Source organism: Piliocolobus tephrosceles, chromosome 3 (genome assembly GCF_002776525.5).
Source record: "Piliocolobus tephrosceles isolate RC106 chromosome 3, ASM277652v3, whole genome shotgun sequence".
NCBI lineage: Eukaryota > Metazoa > Chordata > Mammalia > Primates > Cercopithecidae > Piliocolobus > Piliocolobus tephrosceles.
The window spans coordinates 146391141-146416660 of record NC_045436.1 but is presented as its reverse complement, the minus strand read 5'-3'; the positions used below and the strand labels follow the sequence as shown (position 1 = coordinate 146416660).

General features: G+C 38.3%; 1 protein-coding gene across 3 annotated transcripts in view; it reads right to left on the bottom strand.

Annotated features, from left to right (window-relative positions):
- Window positions 1-25520, bottom strand: part of PDS5A (PDS5 cohesin associated factor A) — a 165389-nt gene that overhangs the window by 42070 nt on the left and 97799 nt on the right. For all 3 annotated transcript variants that reach the window (XM_023224689.2, XM_023224690.2, XM_023224691.1), the window contains 8 exons: window positions 17648-17753; window positions 14971-15131; window positions 12258-12381; window positions 10975-11133; window positions 7144-7212; window positions 4361-4497; window positions 869-992; window positions 399-603 (listed from right to left, as the gene is read on the bottom strand). In XM_023224689.2, the coding sequence (XP_023080457.1) occupies window positions 399-603; window positions 869-992; window positions 4361-4497; window positions 7144-7212; window positions 10975-11133; window positions 12258-12381; window positions 14971-15131; window positions 17648-17753 (1085 nt within the window). The remainder of the gene's footprint in view (window positions 1-398; window positions 604-868; window positions 993-4360; window positions 4498-7143; window positions 7213-10974; window positions 11134-12257; window positions 12382-14970; window positions 15132-17647; window positions 17754-25520) is intronic.

Genomic DNA, 25520 nt, shown 5'->3' with positions numbered 1-25520 from the left:
TACACTTCACTTTTCAATTTCTTTTTCTGGTACCTGGTATGGAGTTATATTTCACTTTTGAAAGATATTAAAGTCAAAGGTATCAGATATTAAATCCATTAAACAACAGGTCCCTGGCAAAGCTAGGAAAAAATTATTTAGTCTGACATCTGAGCAATATGTTCAAATTAAACCACACTCCTGATCCTGTAGGAAAAATGCGGTTTGCCAGGAGTTAATGCAGCATAAACAGGACTGAGGAGTTCAGTTTTTAAGTACATAATAACTACAATGACAGTATTCTATAAAACTCCCAGTTTTATTATAAACTATAATAGAAACACACGACAAGAAAAAAAACCTAAAAATTGATACACTGACAAAATATATTTGCGCACAGAGAACTCTGAGTTACTTACCAGTAGCCATAGGGTTCTGTTTAATGTATTCCCTGCGTATACTGATATTTTTCAGTAAACACTGTCGTGCGTGTGCTCTTCTCTCCTTCACAGGATCTTTGGCACACAAGGCAAAGATCGCCATATACTCCAATGGGAGCAATAACTTCACAAGTGCCTTATGTAGCTTCTGAGCAAATATCTGCCTTACTTGGTAACATTCATCCTACAGCAGCACAGAAAAACTTAAATTGGCAACCATTTATTAAACAAAAACCCAGCAGTTTAAGTATTCTTAATGTTTTCTTCAATTAAAAAAAGATAATTATATGGGGGAATAAATAATGTAATAATTGGAAGACAGTTAAACAGGTAATAATGGCAGTACCTTTTGTGCATATATTCACATAATAAATGGATTTGTATCCATAGAAAAGTTATGTATTCAACTTTGAAGACAAGTAATTGACAAAAATAAGACTGTTACTTACATTAATAACAAGTGCACAGAGCTGAAACTGTTCTGGGGTAATAATTTCATGGTAACAAGGTTCCTGAGCAAGCTTCATTATGGCACTACCAGCAGCTAATCGCAAGCGAGACATATCAGATTTACTATAAACAAACAAAAAAGAAATAAACATTTCCTATAACCATTATCATTCATAAAAATGCTTTTGTCCCTTTTTGAATGTAGGGTCCTTAGAGGATAATTTATGCTTAAAATGACGTACAAATATGGGAAAGCTACTTTGAGTCCATGAACTTAACACAAGGGATTGTGACTTTCACAATCAAATCAAATCATTATGACTTTCTGATTACAAATTTACCTGCCTTCATTTCTAGTCCAGCTCTAAGTTAGATACTTTACCACAACCCAACAACTCTGCTTATTCTTGCAACCACAGTAATTGCAAGGTTAGGAAAAACTCTTTACATCAGGAGTATCCCTCATTTTAAGAGAAATACATATTGATTGTCGAAAACTTGATTAAAGTGGCTGGGCATGGTGGCTCACACTTGTAATCCCCAGCACATTGGGAGGCTGAGGTGGGCGGATCACAAGGTCAAGAGATTGAGACCATCCTGGCCACATGGTGAAACCCTGTCTCTACTAAAAATACAAAAAAATTAGCTGAGCGTGGTGGTGCACACTTGTACTCCCAGCTACTCAGGAGGCTCAGGCAGGAGAATTGCTTGAACCTGAGAGGCGGAGGTTGCAGTAAACCAAGGTCACACCACTGCACTCCACCCTGGCGACAGAGTGAGACTCTGTCTCAAAAAAAAAGAAAGAAAGAAAGAAAGAAAGAAAACTTGATTTAAAAAACCACAAAGAATTAAAAAAAAATCACCTATCATAATTTAAAATCTACTTCTTGTATATAAACATGTAACAGGAATCTAGCTTTATGCCTGCTGAAATGGCAGGGCTGCAGTTAATAGGGAAGAAGTATCAGACAAATACCTAAAGGATATGAAATATAAGAGCCAGTGTCTGTCTTAGTTCCTGGGGCTGACCTCCTTTTACAGAATACAGTTTTCAAATGGAACCTATGAAGCCTTGGCACTCCCACCCCCACAGTATGAATTTTTATTACTTATGTGGTAAAATGTGGCAATGAATGGGATGGCATGGGAGGCTTTCTACTTCGACTTCTATGTGGAACACAGCATGGCTTTTATATTTATTGTGACCACTTTACGAAATGCAGAAAGCTAGCCGGAACCCACTGGGACTGTTGCTAAGCATACAGAGGAAAAAACCTGGCACTCTTGGACAACAGAATTGTTACAATGAGCACTGGTAACAATGAGCCTCAAATGGTTTCTATGGCATTCATTCAGGAATCAAACTTAATAGCTATCATGTGAGTGCTTACTCCACGCCAGGCAGGTGTGAAAAACACTTTATAGGCTTTATCTCAATTAATTTTCACTCCATAAGATGAGGAAATTGCGGCTTAGAAAAGGTAATACTATATTATATGATATCCAGTTAGGATCTGTCTAATGGGTGTTCATTCCATGGTTAACCATTCCCCTATTTTTTGTGATGGAAAACAATGCTGCAGGAACATGCTTGTGTATATGCTTTCATATGATTCTTTTATACTCATGAATTATGAGTGTAAAAATAAAGAGTCAAGGATAACATTTTTGAGGATCTAGATGCAAAAATGCCGAAGAGTCCTGCCAATTTATACTCATAGGAGTAATGAAGGAACCCATTTCCATGATCATACTGAGGAATTATTGCTTATAAAATTTTTTTTCTTTCTGATTTGTAAGGAAAAGAGGTATTGCTTAAGTTCAAATTGTATTGACTGCATTTAGTGATGTTAAACTTTTAAAAGTAAACTGATAATAGCTAATCTTTCTCTCCACTGGGGGCCCTGCCTAGGTATCACTAACTTGTAAGAGCTCATTATTATTATGCCTTTGCCATATACTGTACATAATTACCTCCAATTTAAAGCTTTCATTATTCCTAATGCAGCTCTAAACAGTGTTATAAAAGGCTGCCCTTGGCTTATTCTATGATAAAAATAGGGTGTGGTGGTGCACACCTATAGTCCCACTACTCAGGAGTCTGAGGCAGGAGGATTGCTTGAGCCCAGCTAGCCTGGATAACATAGTGAGATTCCATTCCTAATTATAATAATTTTTTAAAAAATTAATAGCATAGCACTATCACATATCTAGCCAAGGCTGGAGTACAATGGCATGATCTTGGCACACTGCAACCTCAACCTCCTGGGTTCAAGTGATTTTCGTGCCTCAGCCTCCTCAGTAGCTGGGATTATAGGCATGTGCCACCACACCTGGCTATATTTCTATATTTTTAGTAGAGACAGGGTTTCAACATGACCTCAACTGATCTGCCTGACTTGGCCTACCAAAGTGCTGGGATTACAGGCGTAAGCCACTGTGCTCAGCCTCATAAAGGAATGATTAAACCTCTTCCTCTAAAACAAATTTTTAAACAGGAATGCATTGTATGTAGAATACTTTAGTTATCTATGTTGGTAATCTTGGCCCCTACTAAATCAAGAATTTGCAAGAAACCAGGATCATGAAAAATCGAGCTTCTATTTTCATCTTAAAATGAAATGGCAATTTTACAGATTAAAAGTGAAAATGTATAACAACGTAAACAATCTCTGTGTGCACATACATGTGTACACACCCGAATTTGTACAACAAGAAGAAGGCTTAAACTCTCTCGAGTCGCCATTGAAATTTTTATTTATTTATTTATTTTAAGACAGGCTCTCGCTCTGTTGCCCAGGCTGGAGTGTGGTGGAGCGATCTCAGCTCACTGCAACCTCTGCCTTCTGGTTTCAAGCAATTCTCCTGCCTCAGCCTCCTTAGTAGCTGGGATTACAAGCATGTGCCACCATGCTGGCTGTTTTTTTTTTTTTTTTTTTAAGTAGAGATGGGGTTTCATCATATTGGCCACGCTGGTCTCGAACTCCTGACCTCGTGATCCGCCCATCTTGGCCTTCCAAAGTGCTGGGATTACAGGCATGGGCCACCGTGCCTGGCTGCCACTGAAATTTTTATTACTTTCATGGGACTCGAGTCACTCCGCTTATTTAATCACTTTAATACAGCAAGCACTTTTCCTACTTATTTTTGCTGCAATGCTTTTCACAGTGTTTTATGGAGTAGAAATTTAACAAATATTTGTTTAACTGAACCAAATGTTGATGCTAACTGTAATAGTACAATATAGTGATTATGATCACATATTTACTGGAAAAAGTTCCTCTTCTTTAGGAATGAAGAAAAATATATTGGCACTATTAAAATAACAACACTAACATAACAGATAGACAAGCCCTAAATGAGTACATAAGATTTGACCCTGAAGAACATGGTGTAATTACACCATTCAGTATTCATTAGGTAAATAATTCCTATGTAAATTCTACCAAAATTTCAGCACTAATAAAACTGGAAAGAAAGACAAATCTCACCTGATCCTCTTTTGCTCTGTCAGGTCACCCTCACTAACCAACATCGCTGATAATAACCGAAGGGTTGAATTGGCAGATTTAGACTGGTTGTTTTTCATACCCAACAGCCACCTTACCAGAAGTTTAATTGCCTGTACCTATAAAATATTAACATGCTAAAAAAAGAGAGCAACTTAAAATTCCAATTAAAGGGAAAATTAATTTATATTAATTAATGAGATTATTCATCTCCATCAGCAGACATTTCATTAAATAAATCTATGGGATAATAACAGTAACAATAAGAACTAATACTTACTCTGTGCTTAACCAGTGCCAGATACTTTTCTTAGAGCTGTACATATATTAACTTACTTAATCTCTCAAAAAAATCTTATGAGGAAGATTTTTTTCCCAACAGATAAGGCAATTGAGACACATCATTATGATAGATAACTTGCTCAAAAGTCTGGTTCCAGAATTTAGGCTTATCCAGAACTTAGACGTTTGTCCAAGATTTTGAAACTATTTGAAAACATATACTTTAAAAACAATTTAAACTATACAGGCTGGGCGTGGTGACTCACGCCTATAATCCCAGCACTTTGGGAGGCCAAGGCAGGTGGATTATTTGAGGTCAGGCATTTGAGACCAGCCTAGCCAACATGCTGAAACACTGTATATACTAAAAAATCCTGTCTATACTTAAGAAAAAAAAAATTAGCCAGGCATGGTGGCATATGCCTGTAGTCCCAACTACTCAGGAGGCTGAGGCATGAGAATGGCTTGAACTCGGGAGGCAGAGGTTGCAGTGAGCTGAGATTGTGCCACTGCACTCCAGCCTGGGTAACAGAGCACTCTGTTTCATAAAAAACAAAACAAAACAAAACAAACAAAAAAACTGTACTGATTGTAGTGAGTGAAAATAACTTTCGAGTTTCATAGTATTGTGGTATTGAAAAACTACTTTGAAGAAACCATCAAGTCTGATTCAGTCTCATTTAACATTCTGATCCAAAAAAAAGGGAACTGCTATAATTATTGGTAGTCATAATTACTTAGAAATGTCTAGTCAAAAGATTGTTACCAATATACGTGAAAGAGCCAGCCGAAAAATCAAGGTATTATTTATTTATTGACAGCCTGGAAAAATGAATTGATAGAATATGTGATGACTATGAAGCAACACAAAGTGAAACAGATTATCAAAGAAGATGATACAATCTTATTTTAAATCCCAAATCCGCCACTTTTAAACTGAGCTTTACATTTATTAAATCCACAAATTTAGTAACAATCACCTATCTGCTCTGTCGCCCAGGCTGGAGTGTACTGGCATGATCACAACTCACTGTAGCCTTGACCTCCTGGGCTCAAGCGATCCTTCTGCCTCAGCTTTCTCCTTGCGTAGGTGGAACTATAGGCACGCACCACCACACCCGGCCAAATAATAATAATAATAATAATAATAATAATAATAATAATAATAATAATAATTTGAGACCGAGTTTCACTGTCGCCCAGGGTAGAGGGCAGTGGCGCAACTTTGGCTCACTGCAGCCTCTACCTCCCAGGTTCAAGCGACTGTCCTGCCTCAGCCTCCGAAGTAGCTGGAATTACAGAAGTGCAACAACACACCTGGCTAGTTTTTGTATTTTTAGTAGACAAGGGGTTTCACCATGTTGGCCAGACTGGTCTTGAACTGATCTCAAGCCATCTGCCCACCTCAGCCTCCCAAAGTGCTGGGATTATAGGCATGAGCCACCATACCTAGTCCAACTAAATTATTTTTAATATTTTGTAGAGACATGGCTTACTATGCTGCCCAGGTTGGTCTTGAACTCCTGGGCTCAAGCGATCCTCATGCCTCTGCCTCCCAAAGTGCTGGGATTATAGGTGTGAAAAAAAACCCAAAGTGTTATTTATTGTATTTATTGACAACCAGGAAAAATGAATTGATAGAATATATGATGACTATGAAGCAACACAAAGTGAAACAGATTATCAAAGATGATACAATCTTATTTTAAATTCCAAATCTGCCACAGTGACCAGCTTGACAATTATCTATCTTTGCCAAGTTAATATGCATATGCTTGTAGATAGTGGTGGTTAGGCCAGATTTAAGATGCCTCTGAGCACCGTCATTCTATAAACAACCTCTCTAAAAAACAGCCTCATTGAGATTGCTTTAGCAGGCAGAAGACACTGACATATAATAAACAATGACAACTACAATGTCTTCAAGAAATAATTTTTTGCAAAGAATTTAAAAATAAATTTTAAAATAAAGCACCTCCTTAAGAAAAGCTTGTTGAATAAAAAAGGCTCTCAGCTAGGCACGATGGCTCAAGCTCATGGGAGTTGAAGTGGGAGGATCAGCTGAGCCCAGGAGTTCAAGACCAAACTGAGCAACACAACAAGATCCCATCTCTGTTTATTAAATGTTTAAAAGGTGAGGAAGATACTTTGGGAGGCCAAGATGGGCGGATCATGAGGTCAGGAGATTGAGACCATCCTGGCTAACACGGTGAAACCTCGTCTCTACTAAAAAAATACAAAAATTAGCTGGGCGCGGTGGCAGGCACCTGTAGTCCCAGCTATACGGGAGGCTGAGGCAGGAGAATGGCTTGAACCTGGGAGGCGGAGCTTGCAGTGAGTGGAGATCGCACCACTGCACTCCAGTGCAGCCTGGGCGACAGAGTGAGACTCCATCAAAAAAAAAAAAAAAAAAAAAGTGAGGAAGATAACTACGAATGTTCCTTTTTTAAACATGAAGATTATCAAGGCCTAAACAAATTTACCTTTGCTAGTACTTCAGGGGAAACCTCTTCATCTGGAGACCACAGTTTTCCATTCTTTTCACCTGTTGACTATAGACAATTGAATAAATTTAGCTATTAGCATGAAGAAAAAAATTTAACTTTTTGCTGATTAAGTTTTTCATGTTGATCAACACAGCCTCTGAGAACCTATGGGAACATCACCAACCAGAGCTTGTAAAAGGACAAAGTTAGAAGACTCATACTTCTCAGTTTTGAAACTTACTATAAAACCTACAGTAATCAAAACAGTGTGGCTGGTACTGGCAAGGACAGACATACAGATCAATGGAATAAAGAACCCAGAAAACCCTTGCATATATGGTAATTCCTTTTTGACAAGGGTGCCAAGACCACCTTTAGGGAAAGAAAAGTCTCTTCAACAAATGGTGCTAGAAAAACTGGATATTCAGCCAGGTGCAGAGGGTCAGTGCCTGTAATCCCAGCACTATGGGGGGCTGAGGCAGGTGGATCACTTGAGGTCAGGAGTTTGAGACCAGCCTGCCTAACGTGGCAAAACCCTACCTCCACTAAAAATACAAAAAATTAGCTGGGCATGGTGGTGCATGCCTTTAGTCTCAGCTATCCAGGAGGCTGAGGTTGGAGAACTGCTTGAACCTAAGAGACAGAGGTTGCAGTGAGCCGAGATTGCACCACTTCACTCCAGACTGGGCTACAGAGTGAGACTCCGTCTCAAAAACACAAAAACAAAACAAAAAAACCCTGGATATTCACAAGAAACAAACACACAAACAAAAAAAGAAACTAGATTGTTAATATATATAAGAATTAAGTCAGAATGAATCAAATATCTCAATTTAATAGCTAAAACCATAAAACTTTGAAAAGATGACATAGGGAGAAATCTTCATGATCTTGGATCTGGTAAATATCTGACAACGGTTTAATACACAGAAAATGTAAACAACTCTTAAAACTCAACAAGAAGCAACCCAACTAAAAGAGGGTGAAGGCAGCATGGGCAACATGGCGAAACCCTGTCTATAAAAAAATACAGAAATTAGCCAGGCATAGTGGCATGTGCTGGTAGACCCAGCTTCTCAGGAGGCTGAGGCAGGAGGTATTGCTTGAGCCTGCGAGGCAGAGGTTGCGGTGAGCCAAGGTTGCTCCAGCCTGGGTGACAGAGTGATACCATGTCTCAAAAAAAAAAAAAAAAAAGAAGAGTGGGGTAAGTGAAGGAATTTAATAGCTCTCCAAAGAAGATACAGGGCAGTCAATAAGCACAGAAAAAATATCCTTGACATCATTATTTATTGGGAAAATGCAAATCAAAACCACAATAAGATACCACTTCTTATGCACTAGTATGCTATTGTTTTTTTTTTTTTTTTTTTTTGAGATGGAGCCTTGCTCTGTCGCCCAGGCTGGAGTGCAGTGGCACGATCTTGGCTCACTGCAAGCTCTGCCTCCTGGATTCACGCCATTCTCCTCCCTCAGCCTCCCGAGTAGCTCAGACTACAGGCACCCACCACCACGCCCTGCTAATTTTTTGTATTTTTAGTAGAGATGGGGTTTCACCGTGTTACTGAGGATGGCCTTGATCTCCTGACCTCTTAATCCTCCCACCTCGGCCTCCCAAAGTGCTGGGATTACAGGTGTGAGACACTGCTCCCGGCCGGCTATTGCTTTTTTAAAAAGGAAAATGACATGTAACCCAACAATGTTATTCCTAGATACATACCCAAGAAATGGGAGAACAGGAACATACACGTTTATATCGGCATTATTCACAATAGCCAACACGTAGAAGCAACCCAAGTATCCATCAATCGACAAACAAAATGTGGGATATATACAAACAAAAATATACATATAATAGAACACTATTTAGCCACAAAAGGAACAACACTCTGATACATATTACAACATGGAAGAGCCCTGAGGACATGCTAAGTGAAATACAACAGACACAAAAGGACAAATATCATATAAGAGATACCTAGAACAGGTAGTCATAGAGTCAGAAGGTAGAACAGAGGGCAATGGAGAGTTGTTGCTTAATGGGTACAGAGTTTGTTTGGGGTGATGAAAAAATTCTGGAGCTGGATGGGATGGTGATGATTAGATAACAATGTGGCTATTATGTTAACACTTAAAAATGGCAAATTTGATATTATGTATAGTTTATCACAATAAAAAAGACTATATGAAAACACAATCGATCAACAATCATCATTTAAGAGGTATCTTAAATTTCACATTTGTTGACAACCACATCTACCAAAAGTAAAAACAGCAGCAAGGATATGTGGTGTGGGAAATGAGACTTAGGCCATGTTCTTCTCTTCTTGTCTGCTGCATTCAAAAGTGGGAGGTGGTACAAATACAGAAAGTACCCTAGCTGGTGTCTTTAAGTTCCTTATATTGAGGCCTCAAGACTACCGAACCATGTGAGAGTTAGTAACTTTGGATAAGTTGGATTTGTGACAAACTAGCACTTAATTGAAAGTTATCCATAATGATCCAGTATATCTGTGTCTTTATTCAGTAACAACAGATTTAATTCAGATCCATTTGGTAAAGCAGTGATTCTATTTTTTATTTTTTTGAGACAGAGTCTTGCTCTCGTTGCCTAGACTGGAGTGCAATGGTGCAATCTTGGCCCACTGCAACCTCTGCCTCCTGGGTTCAAGCGATTCTCCTGCCTCAGCCTGCTGAATAGCTGGGATTACAGGCACTTGCCATCACGCCCAGCTACTTTTTTTGTATTTTTAGTAAAGAAGGCGTTTCACCATGTTGGCCAGGCTGGTCTTGAAGTCCTGACCTCAGGTGATCCACCCGCCTCAGCCTCCCAAAGTGCTGGGATTACAGGTGTGAGCCACCGTGCCCTGCCAGTAGTGATTCTTAATTAAGGTGTGTTTCCGAAATCATTTGGGGAGTCTTTTCAATCTATACATTCCAACCTAGACAGAGGTAATAAATCAGAGCACACAGACATCAATAAATCTAGTGCCAAAAGTACAGTGTATTATCTTAAAAATTAGTCAAATTCAAGTCCACTTACTTTTTTTTTTGGAGGTAGAGTTTCCCTCTTGTTGCCCAGGTTGGAGTGCAACTGTGCAATCTTGGCTCACTGTAACCTCTGCCTCCTGGGTTCAAGTGATTCTCCTGCTTCAGCCTCCTGAGTAGCTAGGATTACAGGCGCCCGTTACCACGCCTGGCTAATCCACTTAGATTTCTAACAATGTCTGATAAAACAAATTTTAACCCCGCATGGTGGCTCATACCTGTAATCCCAGCACTTTGGGAGGCCAAGGCGGACAGATCACCTGAGGTCAGAAGTTCAATAAAAGCCTGGCCAACATAGTGAAACCCCGTCTCTACTTAAAATGCAAAAATTAGTCAGGCATGGTGGCAGGCACCTGTAATCCCAGCTACTTGGGAGGCTGAGGAATGAGAGGAGGCCAAGGTTGCAGCAAGTCACTGCATTCCAGCCTGGGGTACAGAGCGAGACTCTGTCTTCAAAACAAAAAACAAAAATAACCCAATTCTAACATTCCAGAAAATGATAAACTATCTTTTGAGGGTCAGGAAAATAGCTTTTACTTATATTTATCTTTCATGATTCACCAATCCCATATTCTAATTTTTGTTTCTTAAGTGTGAAATTCTAGTAGTAATAGCTACCATGAAATAAGGAAGTAGTTTGGAATTTAAATAATAAATAAGTAGAACCAGTATAGAATAATTTAAAAGAAAAAGAGAATTACATAGAAACAGAAGTGTTTCTGTGATGAAGATGTAAACAGTCTTAATCTTATGATTCTCAATTTAATTAAATGAGAAACTTACCCTGTCATTCATTAGCAGATCTTTCACAATAAAATTTGCTACTACAGATTTCATTGGGGAAGCAAACTGATCTGGTGCTAACATAGAAATGTGGCCCAATGAAACTAATGGAGTTATAAGTTGTTCTGGCACATCAGCATTCAGACTCCTACTGAGTGGCTATAAAAATAAAACAGACAAAATTACCAATGTGTTTGATAAATATCTAGACACTCTACTGAAATAGTACATTTTCCTGAGTCCTCCTGAATTTATCATGCCCAAACCAATCTTCTCTAATATGATCATAACTAACTTCAACCTAAGACACTTGGTACTTAATTCACCTACTAAAATTTGGCAAGATTGAAAGAATGTAGAAAAAACATAAAAAATAAAATTCAAAAGAAGTTAAAAAAATTTTTTGCTTCATGAAATCAGCATAATTTTTGACTAATTTACAACAATGGATTTGCTATATTGGTGGATTTCTTATCCTGTGGGAACATTTTAAATGACCTTAAATCATACAAAGTAAGAGTTCACTGGGTTTTGGTCACACTGCCTCCGATTTATGATAATAGGAATACATTTCTAATAGTAAAATGAGGCCAGTCATTGTAAGTAAAGAAAGGGAAACAGGATTGTCAGGTAGGGTTCTTAGGTACTTAAAACTGGATTGTTCAAAATTATCTACTAATACTTTCTGAGGATAAATGCACCACTGAACCAATAAGGCTAAAATTAAGTAAAATGTTCTAACACAAACATGTAAGGCCAGGTGTGCTGGCTCATGTGTGTAATCCTCGCATTTTGAAAGCATGGAGTGGGTGGATCGCTTCAGTCCAGGAGTTTGAGACCAGGCTGGGCAACATGGCAAAACCCCATCTCTATAAAAAATCCAAAAATAGCTGGGCATGGTGGCGGTGCCTGTACTCTCAGCTACTTGGGAGGCTGAGGCAGGAGGAATACTTGAAACTAGGAGTTCGGGGCTGCAGTGAGCAGAGATCGCATCACTGTACTCCAGCACTGGTGAGAAAGTGAAATCTTATCTCAAAAACAAACTAAAAAACAAACAAAAACCACAAAACCCTTCAATATGAGGTGTTTGAACATATAATCTGATCCACAGACCAGGAATGCAGTACCATATAAAACAGACAGAATCCTTGCTCACAAGGAATTTATATTCTATGGTAGGACTTCATATAAACAGCTTAAAAAAATCTAGCTTCCATCTTCATCAAACTATAGAGCTTAAAAAATAAAGACCAATATAAACACAACCTATATATTAGATATACCTCAAAAATCTGTGCAAGCTGGACTTCTTTATTTGTGAATATGGCGTGTATACAGTGCACAGCCTGTTTTGCTTGGTGTGGAGTACCCCTCTTTGCTTTTTGATGTAAAATGGGAATTAAGGTCCTGCAAAAAATAATATAGTTTTTTTTTTTTTTTCTTAAACCCATAAACCAACAATTATTCCTTTGGTTGACTTCCACGTCCCCTATATGGATGGATGCTGGTAGAGAAGGCTCTCTTAAAAATTATCTGATCTAAAGAAACTTGTAAAAAAGCTCCCTCTCTGACCCCAAGTATAAACCAAGAAATACAATGCCTCAAGAAAAAGCCTACTTCAGGAGACAATTTTCATTTTAAAGCTACCTGACAAATATACAAAATAACAAGTAACCCTTAATTCATAATCTAAAGCTTATCCCATGACATATTTTTACATTTACCTTCTAAGTAGGAGATTGCTAATTTTTCAATTCCCTTTTATAATCCCCTTCAGTTATTTCAAAGTAGCTACGGAAAGAGAGTAGCAAAAGGCCAAGTTGTATTAAGCAGCTGAAATAATACTAGTGAAAGAAAGTATGCAAAGATACAGCTACATATATATCACTAGGATGGCAATATAAATATCTAACTATTATGTGCCAGGCACCATTCTAGGTATTTCCGCATGTATTAATTCAACTAATGTTCAACTAATGTTCAAAGACGACTATTATAGTCATTACACAGATGAGAAAATTAAAGCACAAAGATGTTATTTAAGCCTCCTAAGATGACAAAGTTAGGAAACTGGGAGTTGAGATTTGAAAATCAGCACCTCTTTCAAAATCCATACACTTACCCTCTACACTGACAATGAAAAGTAAACTAAAACAGTCTTCTTTTAGGACAAGATGGAAAAACATTGAACATTCTCCAAAAATTAAATGTTGATGACATGAAAAAACATTAGGTAGAATGAAGAAAACAGTGTGCATATATGAACTTATAAAAAATAGACAAACACATCTAGTAGATGAACATTCATAGAAAGTATACATATCAAATGTTAATGGTGACTATTTCGTTACATTTTTTCTAGTTTCAGTTGCTACAATGAACATTAAGTATTTTTATAATCAGAAGAAAATTGATAAAGCGAAACAAGTATTTAAGGAAAGATATTTGTCATATATTTAATGTTATTAGAGAAGAGCCTGTTTCATAGATTACAAAGTTAGTGGTATCAAATGCAAGGGTGACAATGCCCTCTTATGATAATGGAAGGCTAGATATGAAAAGCTATACTGCAGGCTCCAGGCCGTGTACCTTAACCAAAAATGGGAACATATGCTAGTTGGTATAAGTCTGATGTGACATTTATAAATACGCCTGAAGTCTGTCTCTACAGACTTTGGAATTATGAGATAGGGATGTTCATGCCCAAATAGACTTCCTTGACTGAGTCTTGACCACACTTCTACACGGAAGATGTCTTTCCTCTCTCCTATCTGTGTAGTCTTTCACCATTCCATTTACTAGACTATGACCTCTTATAAAATAACACTGGTGAATGACAAAGGAAGACAGTTTCAACCAAACTGTTGTTAAATGTATTATTATTATTAGCCAAATAAAATAATACAGAAAGTCAACTTTAAACTTTCTTCTTGTTTTTTTATAGAGCAGTATAATCCAGTGATGCCATCAGAGATGTTATTGAGGTCTTTAGCGTTGTGCTTTTCTTCTTTCCAGTGATTATCTCCTTTCTCCTCCATTAGTCTTATGAATGAGGTATTTTATTCCTCACGTCCAAAGTTACCTCTTCTACCTATACCCATTTTCAATTGCTTCCTTTGGGGTAGAATTTCTCTAAGAATAGATCCTTTGCCTTAAAAAAACATATAGGATTTCCTCCCTTGAAAAACTTATCAAAATCTATCCTACTGTGTCAATGATCTTTTTTTAATAATGTATACATATAAAATTTATTATTTCTAGTCTACAAACTCCTCGAGGGCAGGGACTGATTGTGGTAACTTTTTTTATTAGCCAGACAATGCTGAGAATGAAGAGAATGTACAATGAACACTCAATTTTTCACAAGTTAAACTATAAGCTCACAAATTTAATAAAAACTTCAGGAGACCGCTTGTCCTATGATTACCACAAGAGGAAAATGGTATGTAGTTCAATATACCTTGAACTACTTGCAAATACATATGATTCAACAGCCATTTGCAATGTATTTTTTCCTCCAGAAGATGTCTTCTGCATATTTTAAGTCTAAATATAACATCTCAACACAAGTTTCACCTTAACATTTTTAAGATGCCAAAGTGAACTATTGGCCCCATTTTTTGGTAGGACAGCAGTGTGACAGTTATTGAATTTACAACCCATTTACAGAAAAAAGATGAATATACATGGATTAGAAAGATATTAATCATAAATAAAACACTAAATTCTGTGATAACCTTTGATTCTTAATATCTTAAAATAATTTTGTTATAAACAAACATGTAGTTTCAGTTTACTCTGCTGCCTACATTCTAATGGTGGGAGAGGGGTATAAGGCAAGGGAAAGACAAAACAGAGGAGGACACAGAAAAGTAGCTTTTAAATCAAAATTGTCTTTCCTCCCTCCTATCTTTCTATACAAAAGGAAAACAATGATTTTATGGTTCCCACACTTAGAAACTTTTGTATTTACCATGGGAGAAAAAATGTACTCACGATCGTATCTGGGGAAGGTCTGTTTCTATTTTGTGACCTGTATTTCTAAAAATTTGAATAGCGGCTTCTGCCACCTTGTCATCTTCCATTCTTAGGCACTGTAACAAGGACTCATATGTCTCTGCAGAGTGGAACGAGGTAGGATGTGTGAAAGACAGAACCTGAAAAAACAGATACAGCTTTAGAAGTACAGACAATTGTTTTAATCCATTAAAAAAGAAATACTTCCCGTAATAAATAAATAAATAAATAAATTCTGGGGTAAATATGCTAGCTACACAGAATAGAGATACATCTCCTAGCCACCCTTGCAGTTAGTTATGGCTAATTAGACATTATCAGAAATACTGTGTGGTGTGGTAGCTCCCAGTTATTCCTTCACACAACTGACAGACAGCCTTTGTCTTATTTTCTTCACCTCTTAGTCTACTCTGCTACTTAGAACACAAACGTTCTTTTTTATGGAATGTGATTTACAATATTAATAACTACTATCAGTTTATAAATATATTGTATGTAGATGAAGGAATGCTTACTTGAAATAAAACCTCCATACATAATGACTCAATCTTTGTGTAATGTAAACAAAATCTTTCTTTGGCAAAAAGATAATCTATGAGAAATTTTTTTTTTTTTTTTTTTTGCGACAGGATTTCACTCTGTCACCTAGGCTAGAGTGCGGTGGAACGTCACAGCTCACTGTGGTCTCAATCTCCCACCTCAGCCTCCTGAGCTGAGACTACAGGTGCACCAGCCCAGCTAAAAAAAAATTTTTTTTTTTTTTTAAGACGGAGTCTTGCTCTGTCGCCCAGGCTAGAGTGCAGTGGCCTGATCTCGGCTCATTGCAAGCCCTACCTCCTGGTTTCACGCCATTCTCCTGCCTCAGCCTCCTGAGTAGATGGGACTACAGGCGCCTGCCACCACGCCCGGCTAATTTTTTGTATTTTTAATAGAGACGGGGTTTCACCGTATTTGCCAGTATGGTCTCGATCTCCTGACCCCGTGATCTGCCCACCTCAGCCTCCCAAAGTGCTGGGATTATAGGCGTGAGCCACTGCACCCGGCGGTTTTTTTTTTTTTTTGTAGAGATGAGGTCTAGCTATGTTGCCCAGGCTGGTCTCCAACTCCTGTGCTCAAGAGATCTTCCTGCCTTGGCTGGGATTACAGGCAAAAACCACTGTACCAAGCCAAGAAAATATTTCAAGTGAAATCACTCATCATAATTATCAACAAAGAAGCCACTACTGTGAACTTTTAATTATGGTTACAATATAATTCTTCCCTTATTATGACATGAGCACGAGCCTGTTCTTAAATAATTTTTAGCAAGTTAGATACATGTCTAAAGAGTTAACCTTCCAGAAAGTAGAAACAATTCAGTTAGTGTAGTATCAACATTAGGGATGCAAATAGAGAAGCAGGGAGAAAGGGGAATGAGCAGGTGGTCTTCATTAATTTTTCAATAAGCACTTATTTAATGGTCATTAAGTGCTAATGTCTCATTTGGCAAGGTTTGTAGTGATAATATTTACTTATGTGGTTTTAATTATTTATAGAAAACTGGAGAATTAAATTAGAAAAATGTAATAAAAACCAATCTATTAAAAAATGTTACCTTAAAGGTGGTTTCACTTTTAAGAGAACTTAAAAATACAACTCAATTACTAAAAACATAATTAAAACCTTATTCATGAGGCATCATATCAATTCTATCAATGAAATTTTTTTTTTTCTTTTGAGACAGAGTCTCACTCTGATGCCAAGCTGGAGTGCAGTGCCACGATCTCGGCACACTGCAACCTCCATCTCCCGGGTTCAAGCGATTCTCCTGCCTCAGCCTCCGAAGTAGCTGTGACTACAGGCGTGCGCCACCATGTCCAGCTAATTTTTGTACTTTTAGTAGAGACAGGGTTTCCCCATGTTGGCCAGGAAGGTCTTGACGTCGTGATCTGCCCGCCTCGGCCTCCCAAAGTGCTAGGATTACAGGCATTGAGCCCAGCTCAATGAAACCACATTTAAGAACCTCAGAATATGAGCCCATAATTCTTTTTCTATGTAACATCCATTGCACTGGTTTGTCTCTTCTCCTGTAAGTCACAGTGGTATCATGTCTCTTTGCCTTCAATTTCCTCTCTTCTTTTACTCAATCCAGTGAAAGTTCTATCAAGGGCTGCAGCTGGTTGTAAGCCAGGTTAAAAGCTCGTGACAGTACCTTTCTTACCCAGTGGCACTCGACAATCTGGAACCAACCTTGTCTCCCATTATTCCTCAAAACACCCCTTTTTTCTAGTCATGCCAGTCTCCCAAAAAACCCACAAATATACTAAGAAATATTCCCTTTAATGATGATATTCCCTCCCCTAGATTTAGTCACATACCCTGTCCACTAAGTCTTAAGTCACACCTTGCTATTACTTAGATTGTACAGTAATCACTACCAAGCATAGAAGGCAAGAAAATGATAAACAGTGAAACAAATATTAATTTATAATGTAAAATAATTACATTATTATATTATAACATAAAAATATTACTTTTACATAATCTGATTTCCAACACAGGTTTTAAATCTTTCAAATAGTTTCCTATGAAATAAGCCTGACTCTTGCATATCCTGAAGGGAAGGCAAATTATGACCCCACGGAAATACATGGCAACAAAACTGTTTCAAAAATACCTTAAGAAGTTCAAGTCCTGAACGGATAGCTGTATCTGGACTTACACCCTCCTCTTCATCATCTGCTGTCCCCTCTATTGACTTATTCATCAATTTCACTAGTGCACTATAAAAAGAAGAAAATATAAATCAGTAACCACTAGAGTAGTAACTATATCCTAATCACACTGTGACAGAACATATATAGAACCTTAAAACATTAAATTCAAAGGAGTTTCTGTGAGGGAAAAAAAGTTCAACCTTGTCATCTACTTGATAACTAAACTTCTACTTAGTTTATCCCCCTAAAAACCTTAATGTATTAAGAGTAACTCTTCTAAAAAATAACAAAACTAAAATTAAATGACACAACACACTGGTAATATATTCACATAAGTAATTTAATATTCATTTCCATATATACACAGATCATTTTCAGTTTTAAGAAAAACAATAATATAGTAGTTAAGTGGACAATGACAACTGACTCAAAAAAATACAAATAATAAACATATACATGGACAAATGAATTAATTGCTGGTAATTTACTGAATCAGTAACTTTATTTCTATAAACTTACAGCAAAGAAGCAAGTCATCAGAAGCATCATGCTATATTTATAAAGATTCATTAATTAGAAACAATTTAATTGTCAAAAATTATGGAATTAGTTTTTTCAAAATACCACCAGGAAATAGAGTATTATCTGGTCAATAAAAATCAGATGTAGCAACATGGTACTATTTTAAGTAAAAACAAATGTGATTTCTGGTTTTGAGATCAGTAAACTGAAGAAGATATTACCCTATTATGAGAACATTCAATTATTATTACAAATGTGCAAAACAAGATTTTGGTTAATTTTTTTTCCTTTGGTGTTATGTATATGCCAAATTATTCATTTAAAAAATGTAAGTACCAAATATGTATAGCATACAGATGAAATTCTTTTCACTTATAAAAAATTAACAAAAATTGTAACTATTCATGGGGTACAGAGTGATGTTTCCAGACATATAATGCATGGTGATAAGATCAGGATAATTTGCATATCCATTATCTTAAACACTTATTTCTTTGTGTTGGGAACATTCAATATTGTCCTAGCTATCTGAAACTTTGTTATTATTAACTATAGTCATCCTACTATGCTATGGAACACTAGAATTCATCCAGCCATCTAGCTGTAATTTTATATCCTTTTCTGTAATTTTGTATCTCTCCCTAATCTTCCCTTCCCACTACCTTTTCCAGCCTTTTGTTTCCTGTTCTATTTTTTGCTTCTGAGAGATCTACTTTTTTTTTTAGCTTCCACCTACCAGTGAGAACATGTGGTATTTAACTTCCTGGTCCTGGCTCATTTCACTTAACATAATGTCCTCCAATGCCATCCATATTGCTGCAAATGACAGCATTTCATTCTTTCTTTATGGCCGAATAGTATTCCATTTATCTATGTACCATATTTTATTTAGCCATTCATTCCTTGGTGGACAAATCTTGGCTATTGTCAATAATGCTGCAATAATAATGGGTGTACAGATATCCCTTTGATAAACTTATTTCATTTATTTTGGATGTATACCTAGTAGTGGGATTGCTGGACCATATGGTAGTTGTATTTCTTAGTCTTTTTGAGGACCCTCCACTGTTCTCCATAATGGCTGTTTAAACTAAGTTTAGCACTTCCTTTCCTTTTTTCTTTTTTTTGAGACGGAGTCTCGCTCTGTCGCCCAGGCTGAAGTGCAGTGGCCGGATCTCAGCTCACTGCAAGCTCTGCCTCCTGGGTTTACGCCATTCTCCTGCCTCAGCCTCCCGAGTAGCTGGGACTACAGGCGCTTGCCACCTCGCCCAGTTAGTTTTTTGTATTTTTTAGTAGAGATGTGGTTTCACCATGTTAGCCAGGATGGTCTCGATCTCCTGACCTCGTGATCCGCCCGTCTCGGCCTCCCAAAGTGCTGGGATTACAGGCTTGAGCCACCGTGCCCGGCCCTGCACTTCCTTTCCTTTCTCCTCTTATATCACAACAAATATTTTAAAATTCATTATCTTCAGTTAATCTGATAACATTAAAAAAAACCAAATTGGTGTGTATGTGTATAAACATTAACTTAAAGTATAATACACCACACAATTCACTGAATTAAAATGTACAACTCAATGGTTTTTACTATATTCACAGGGATGTACTACCTAATTATAGAACATCCCATCACTATCCTAAGTCAAACCCCTTACCTGTTAGCAGGAACTCATTCACCATTAGTCCCTCCAGCCCTAGGCATTTACCAATCTATTTTCTCCCCTATACACTTGCCTATTCTGAACATTTCATATTAATGAAATCATACAATTTGATAGGGTTTGGCTGTGTCCCCACTCAAATCTCACTTTTAACTGTAATAAGCCCCACATGCCAAGGGCGGGGCCAGATAACTGAACACGGGGGCAGTTTCCTCTATATTGTTCTTGTGGTACTGAATAAATCTCAGGAGATCTGATGGTTTTATAAAGGGGAGTTCCCCTGCACATACTCTCTTGCCTGTCACCATATAAGACATCTCTTTGCTCTTGCTTCGTCTTCCGTCATGATTGTGAGGCCTCCCCAACCATGTGGAACTGCAAGTTCATTAAAACCTCTTTCCTTTATAAATTACCCAGTCTCGGGTATGGCTTTACCAGCAGCAATGAGAACAGACTAACAAACAACTGTTATCCTTTGTGACTGACTCCTCTCAATTAGCATAATGTTCTCGACATTCATCCACACTGTAGCATGAATCAGTGTAGCATCATTTAAATAAATTTCTAAATAATATTCCAGTATACGGAATTAAGATTTTTTCCCCCCCCTTGAGACAGAGTCTTGCTCTGTTGCCCAGGCAGTGGCATGATCTCGGCTCACTGCAACCTCTGCCTCCCGGGTTCAAGTGATTCTCCTGCCTCAGCCTCCTGAGTAGCTGGGATTACAGGTGCCCACCACCACACGCAGCTAATTTTTGTATCTTTAGTAGAGACGGGGTTTTGCCAAGTTGGCCAGCCTGGTCTTGAACTCCTGACCTCAGGTGACTCGCCTGCTTTGGCCTCCCAAAGTTCTGGGATTACAGACATGAGCCCCTGCGCCCGGCCAAGAAAATTTATTTATCTCTTCATCAGCTGATGGACATTTAGGTTAATTCCATTTCTTTGGGATATTATGAATAATGTTGCTACAAACATTTATGTACAGGTTTTGCATAAACATGTTTTTATTTTTCTTGAGTATACACTTGAGTGGAACTACTAGGTCATATGGTTAACTCCATGTTTAACTAACTTTCTGAGGAACTACCAAACTGTCTTCCAAAGCAGTGTCACCATTTCATATTCCCACCAGGAATATGACAGGTTCCAGTTTTTCCACATCCTCACCAATATGTCTGTCTTTTTACTTATAGCCATCTCAGTGGATGTGAAGTGGTATCTCTTTGTGGGGGGTGGGGGGGAGAGGGGGAGAGAGAGAGAGAGAGAGAGAGATAAAACATTCTCACCTCCACAAAATATTGCTCTAAACCTCTTCTGTGGTCAATTCCCTACCCTCACCCTGGCAACCACTGGTTTGGTTTCTGTCACTATAGTTTTGACTTTTCTAGAACTTCATGTATGTAGTGTCTGACATCTTCCATGTGACATAATGCTAATACTTTAGAGATTTATCCAACTTGTTGCATATAATCGATAGTTTACTCCTTACTATTGCTGAGTATTCCATCATAATGAATATCCAATTACCCACTGATGAACTTCTGAGTATTTCTGATTTATAGCTATTACGAATACAGCTGCTGAAAGCAGTTAAACACAAGGGAATGTATGTTTTCTTTCCTCTTAGACAAATATCTAGTATTAGGATTCCTGGGTTGGATGGTAATGTTGTATGTACATTTAAAGTAACAAGAAACTATTTTCCAATTCACCAACAATTAGTATGGTTAAAATCTTTAATTCTAAATATTGTAGTGAGTAAGTGGCATTTCTCATTACAATATGAATTCTGACTGGGTGCAGTGGCTCACACCTATAATCCCAGCATTTTGGGAGGCTGAGTAGGGCAGGTCACTTGAGCCCAGACCAGCCTGGGCAACATGGCAAAACCCATCTCTACAAAAAATACAAAAATTAGCCAGGTGTGGTGGTACACCCCTGTAGTCCCAGCTACTCAGCAGGCTGAGGTGGAAGGATTGCTTGAGCCCAGAAGGTCAAGACTGCAGTGAGCCATGATTGCATCACTGCACTCCAACCTGGGAGACAGAGCAAGACCCTGTGTCAAAATAAATAAATAAAAATAGGCCAAGCAGGTTGCCTCATGCCAATAATAACAGCACTTTGAAAAGGCTGAGGAGGGAGGATCGCTTGAGACCAGCCTGGGCAACGTAACAAAACCCTGTCTCTACCAAAAAAATAAAACAACAAAAATAAAAATAAGTTAGCCAGGCGTGGTGGTGTGTGTCTGTAGTCGCAGCTGCTTGAGGTAGGAGGATGGCTTGAACTCAGGAGGAGGAGGGTGTAGTGGGCTGAGATCATGCCACAGCACTCCAGTCTGGGTGACAGAGCCAGACTCTGTCTCAAAAAAAATAAAAATTAAAAAAAAAATAAATAAATAAAATAAAATTGTAAAAATCCGAATTTGCATTTCCCAAATGAGTATTAATACTATCTGTCCTTTCTTGTGCTTATTTACCATCTTATCTAGTATCTGTTCAAATTTGTCCATTTTAAAACAAAGTCATTTGTCTTATTGAGTAGTCAGAGTTCCTTATATAGCCTGGATATAATACTTTACCAAATACATACTTTTCAAGTATTTTCTCCTACTCTGTGGCTATTATGTGCTCTCTAAGAAATCTTTGCCTACCCTATATGTTTTCTGGAAATTCTAGCTCTGACATTGTATTTTAAAGATTTATTCAATTTGAGAAAATTATTCCAGATTGAGCTTTTTATTAAGAAATCCTAGTAAACATTGCTTGAATTTAACAAAATTTCAAGTGTGTTTCAAAAAAATTCATAAATACGTGAATACCTATGATAGGTTCCATGCATACGATTATTTAATGAGTATTTATTAACTACCTGTCATGTGCCAAGTCTTAAGGTCTCCCTGAGAAATACAGTGTGAAATGAGAGACATAATCTCTGCTATCATTGTAATGTTGGTAATCACCAGTATAAGTCAAGGAGCTATAAGTGAAAGACCAAAGTCTTCAAACCAGGTTCACCGTCCTTCCTCTTATAAAGTATTTTTTCTCTTTTGTAAATTAGATAAATAATATATACTTCACAGGGCTATCAAGATGCAAAAGATGATCACCAATCCAACTGCCTCTTCAAAACTGCTAGGGAAGTCTATGCTATACAACCACTGTTACAAATCTTCACCATTCTAACCGAAGTCTAAATACTCCCACTGAACAACTTCATCTTGAACAGAAGGGAGAGTAGTAATGGAAGCCTTGAGTGAAAACTCTTCTAATTTCCCATACCTAATTTTCTAACCTCCTCTAACTTGTGTGTATTATTTTGTCCTGTCATAGGCTAAGATGTTCTTCTTTCCACTCTGCTTCCTTAGGAATGCTGCTCCCTCATACCTGTATTTCCCTTTCCTTATCTGAAATCTGTCTTCAAATAGCACCTTGAAAAAAAAAAAAAAAAAGATGGAGTTTTGCTCTTTTTGCCCAGGCTGGAGTGCAATGGTGCGATCTCGGCTCACTGCAACTTCCGCCTCCCAGGTTCAAGTGATTCTCATGCCTCAGCCTCCCGAGTAGCTGGGATTACAGGCACGTACCACCACACCTGGCTAATTTTTGTATTTTTAGTAGAAATGGGGTTTCACTATGTTGGCCAGGCTGGTCTTGAACTCCTGACTGCAGGTGATCCACCCACTTCAGCCTCCCAAAGTGTTGGGATTACAGGTGTGAGCCACTGCATCCGACCTTCAGCTAGCACCTTTTCAAGGTATTTAAACATTCAAAATTATTTAGCCAAAAACAACAGCAGAAGATTCTTCTTCAAGCTTACTCCCTTTCCATCATCTTATTTTTCTCTGTTACTTTTCTTTTGAGGCTCAAACTCTGATTTTAGCTCAGTTGTTTTGTTTTTGTCTTATTTTGAGACACAGTCTCATTCTGTTGCCCAGGATAGAGTGAAGTGCTGTGATCTCAGCGCACTGTAACCTCTGCTTCCTGGGCTCATTCTTTCACTTCAGCCTCCCACATAGCTGGGACCACAGGCACATGCCCTGGTGTCCTGCTAATTTCTGTATTTTTGTAGAGATGGGGTTTTGCCAATATTGCCTAGGCTTGTTTTGAACTCCTGGACTCAAGTGATCCACCCACCTCTGCCTCCCAAAGTGCTGGGATTACCACACCCAGTCTTCTCCTTTGTTTTTTATTAAGACGGAGTCTCACTCTGTCACCCAGGCTGGAGTGCAATAACGTGATCTCGGGTCACTGCAACCTCCACCTCCTAGGTTCAAGTGATTCTCCAGCCTCAGCCTCCTGAGTAGCTGGGATTACAGTTGTGTGCCACCACATCAGGCTAATTTTTGTATTTTTAGTAAAGACGGGGTTTTCACCATGTTGGTCAAGCTGGTCTCAAAGTCCTGACCTTGTAATCCGCCTGCCTCAGCCTCCCAAAGTGCTGGGATTATAGGCATGAGCCACCATGCCTGGCCCTCCTTTGCTTTTTATATAAGGTTGGTGCTCTCTGCACTGATTGTCCCCACTTGTGCTGTCAATTTATCTCCTAAGCAGGGTTTAGAAGGGTGACGAGGCTATGTATCCCTTTAATATGCCCAAGCCTCAGTGTAGCCAAGTGGTACCTAGTGGCTTTCTGATGAGCTGGGTCAGTAAAAAACAGACTTACCAGTCTTTTCTGCCTAAGTAACACTGATCACTTTCTCTGTGTACCATGATGTAGATGTTGAAAGGACTGTCCTATGCCTTCTGAATCCATGGCATTCTGGCTTTGTCCTTGCTACTCCACAGAAACTGCTCTGGTCATTGTGATTTTTTCCCATTTCCTAATCCAGTCGATGATTCTTAGTATTTAATCAACTTCTGGATACCATCTGACTCCTCCTTAGCCCCACTTTGTTTTCTGTGATAAAACTCTTTCCCAATTTTCTGCTTTTGACTATGTCTGCTTAAAACTTAAAAAAAAATTTAAGTCCATTATCTTCTGCCAGCCACTTAATTGCTAATTTCCCTCAGGATTCAGTCCTCAACCCTTTCTTTTTTAAAATTTTATTTTTACCTGGGTTCCAGCCATCATTACAATGACTACTTCATTTTCATCTACTACCTATAGAACATTAACTAACTGTAGCACACATATGTCAAGGTATATGGACATATGTATGGGGGGGAAATGGATTATATTTAGAATGATTTTATATTAACTCCAATCCTTTCTTTCAAAATTCTAGGCCAGGCACAGTGATTCATGCCTGAAATCCCAGCAATTTGGGAGGCCGAGGTGGGCAGATTGCTTGAGCACAGGAGCTCGAGACCAGCCTGGCCAACATGGTGAAACCCCGTCTCTACTAAAAATACAAAAAAGTAGCCTAGCATGGTGGCGCACACCTGTAGACCCAGCTACTCAGGAGGCTGAGGCAGGAAAATCGCTTGAACAGGCCTGGCGCAGTGGCTCAAGCCTGTAATCCTAGCACTTTGGGAGGCCAAGACGGGCGGATCATGAGGTCAGGAGATCAAAACCATCCTGGCTAATCCAGTGAAATCCCGTCTCTACTAAAAAATACAAAAAACTGGCCGGGCGAGGTGGTGAGCACCTGTAGCCCCAGCTACTCGGGAGGCTGAGGCAGGAGAATGGCGTAGACCTGGGAGGCGGAGCTTGC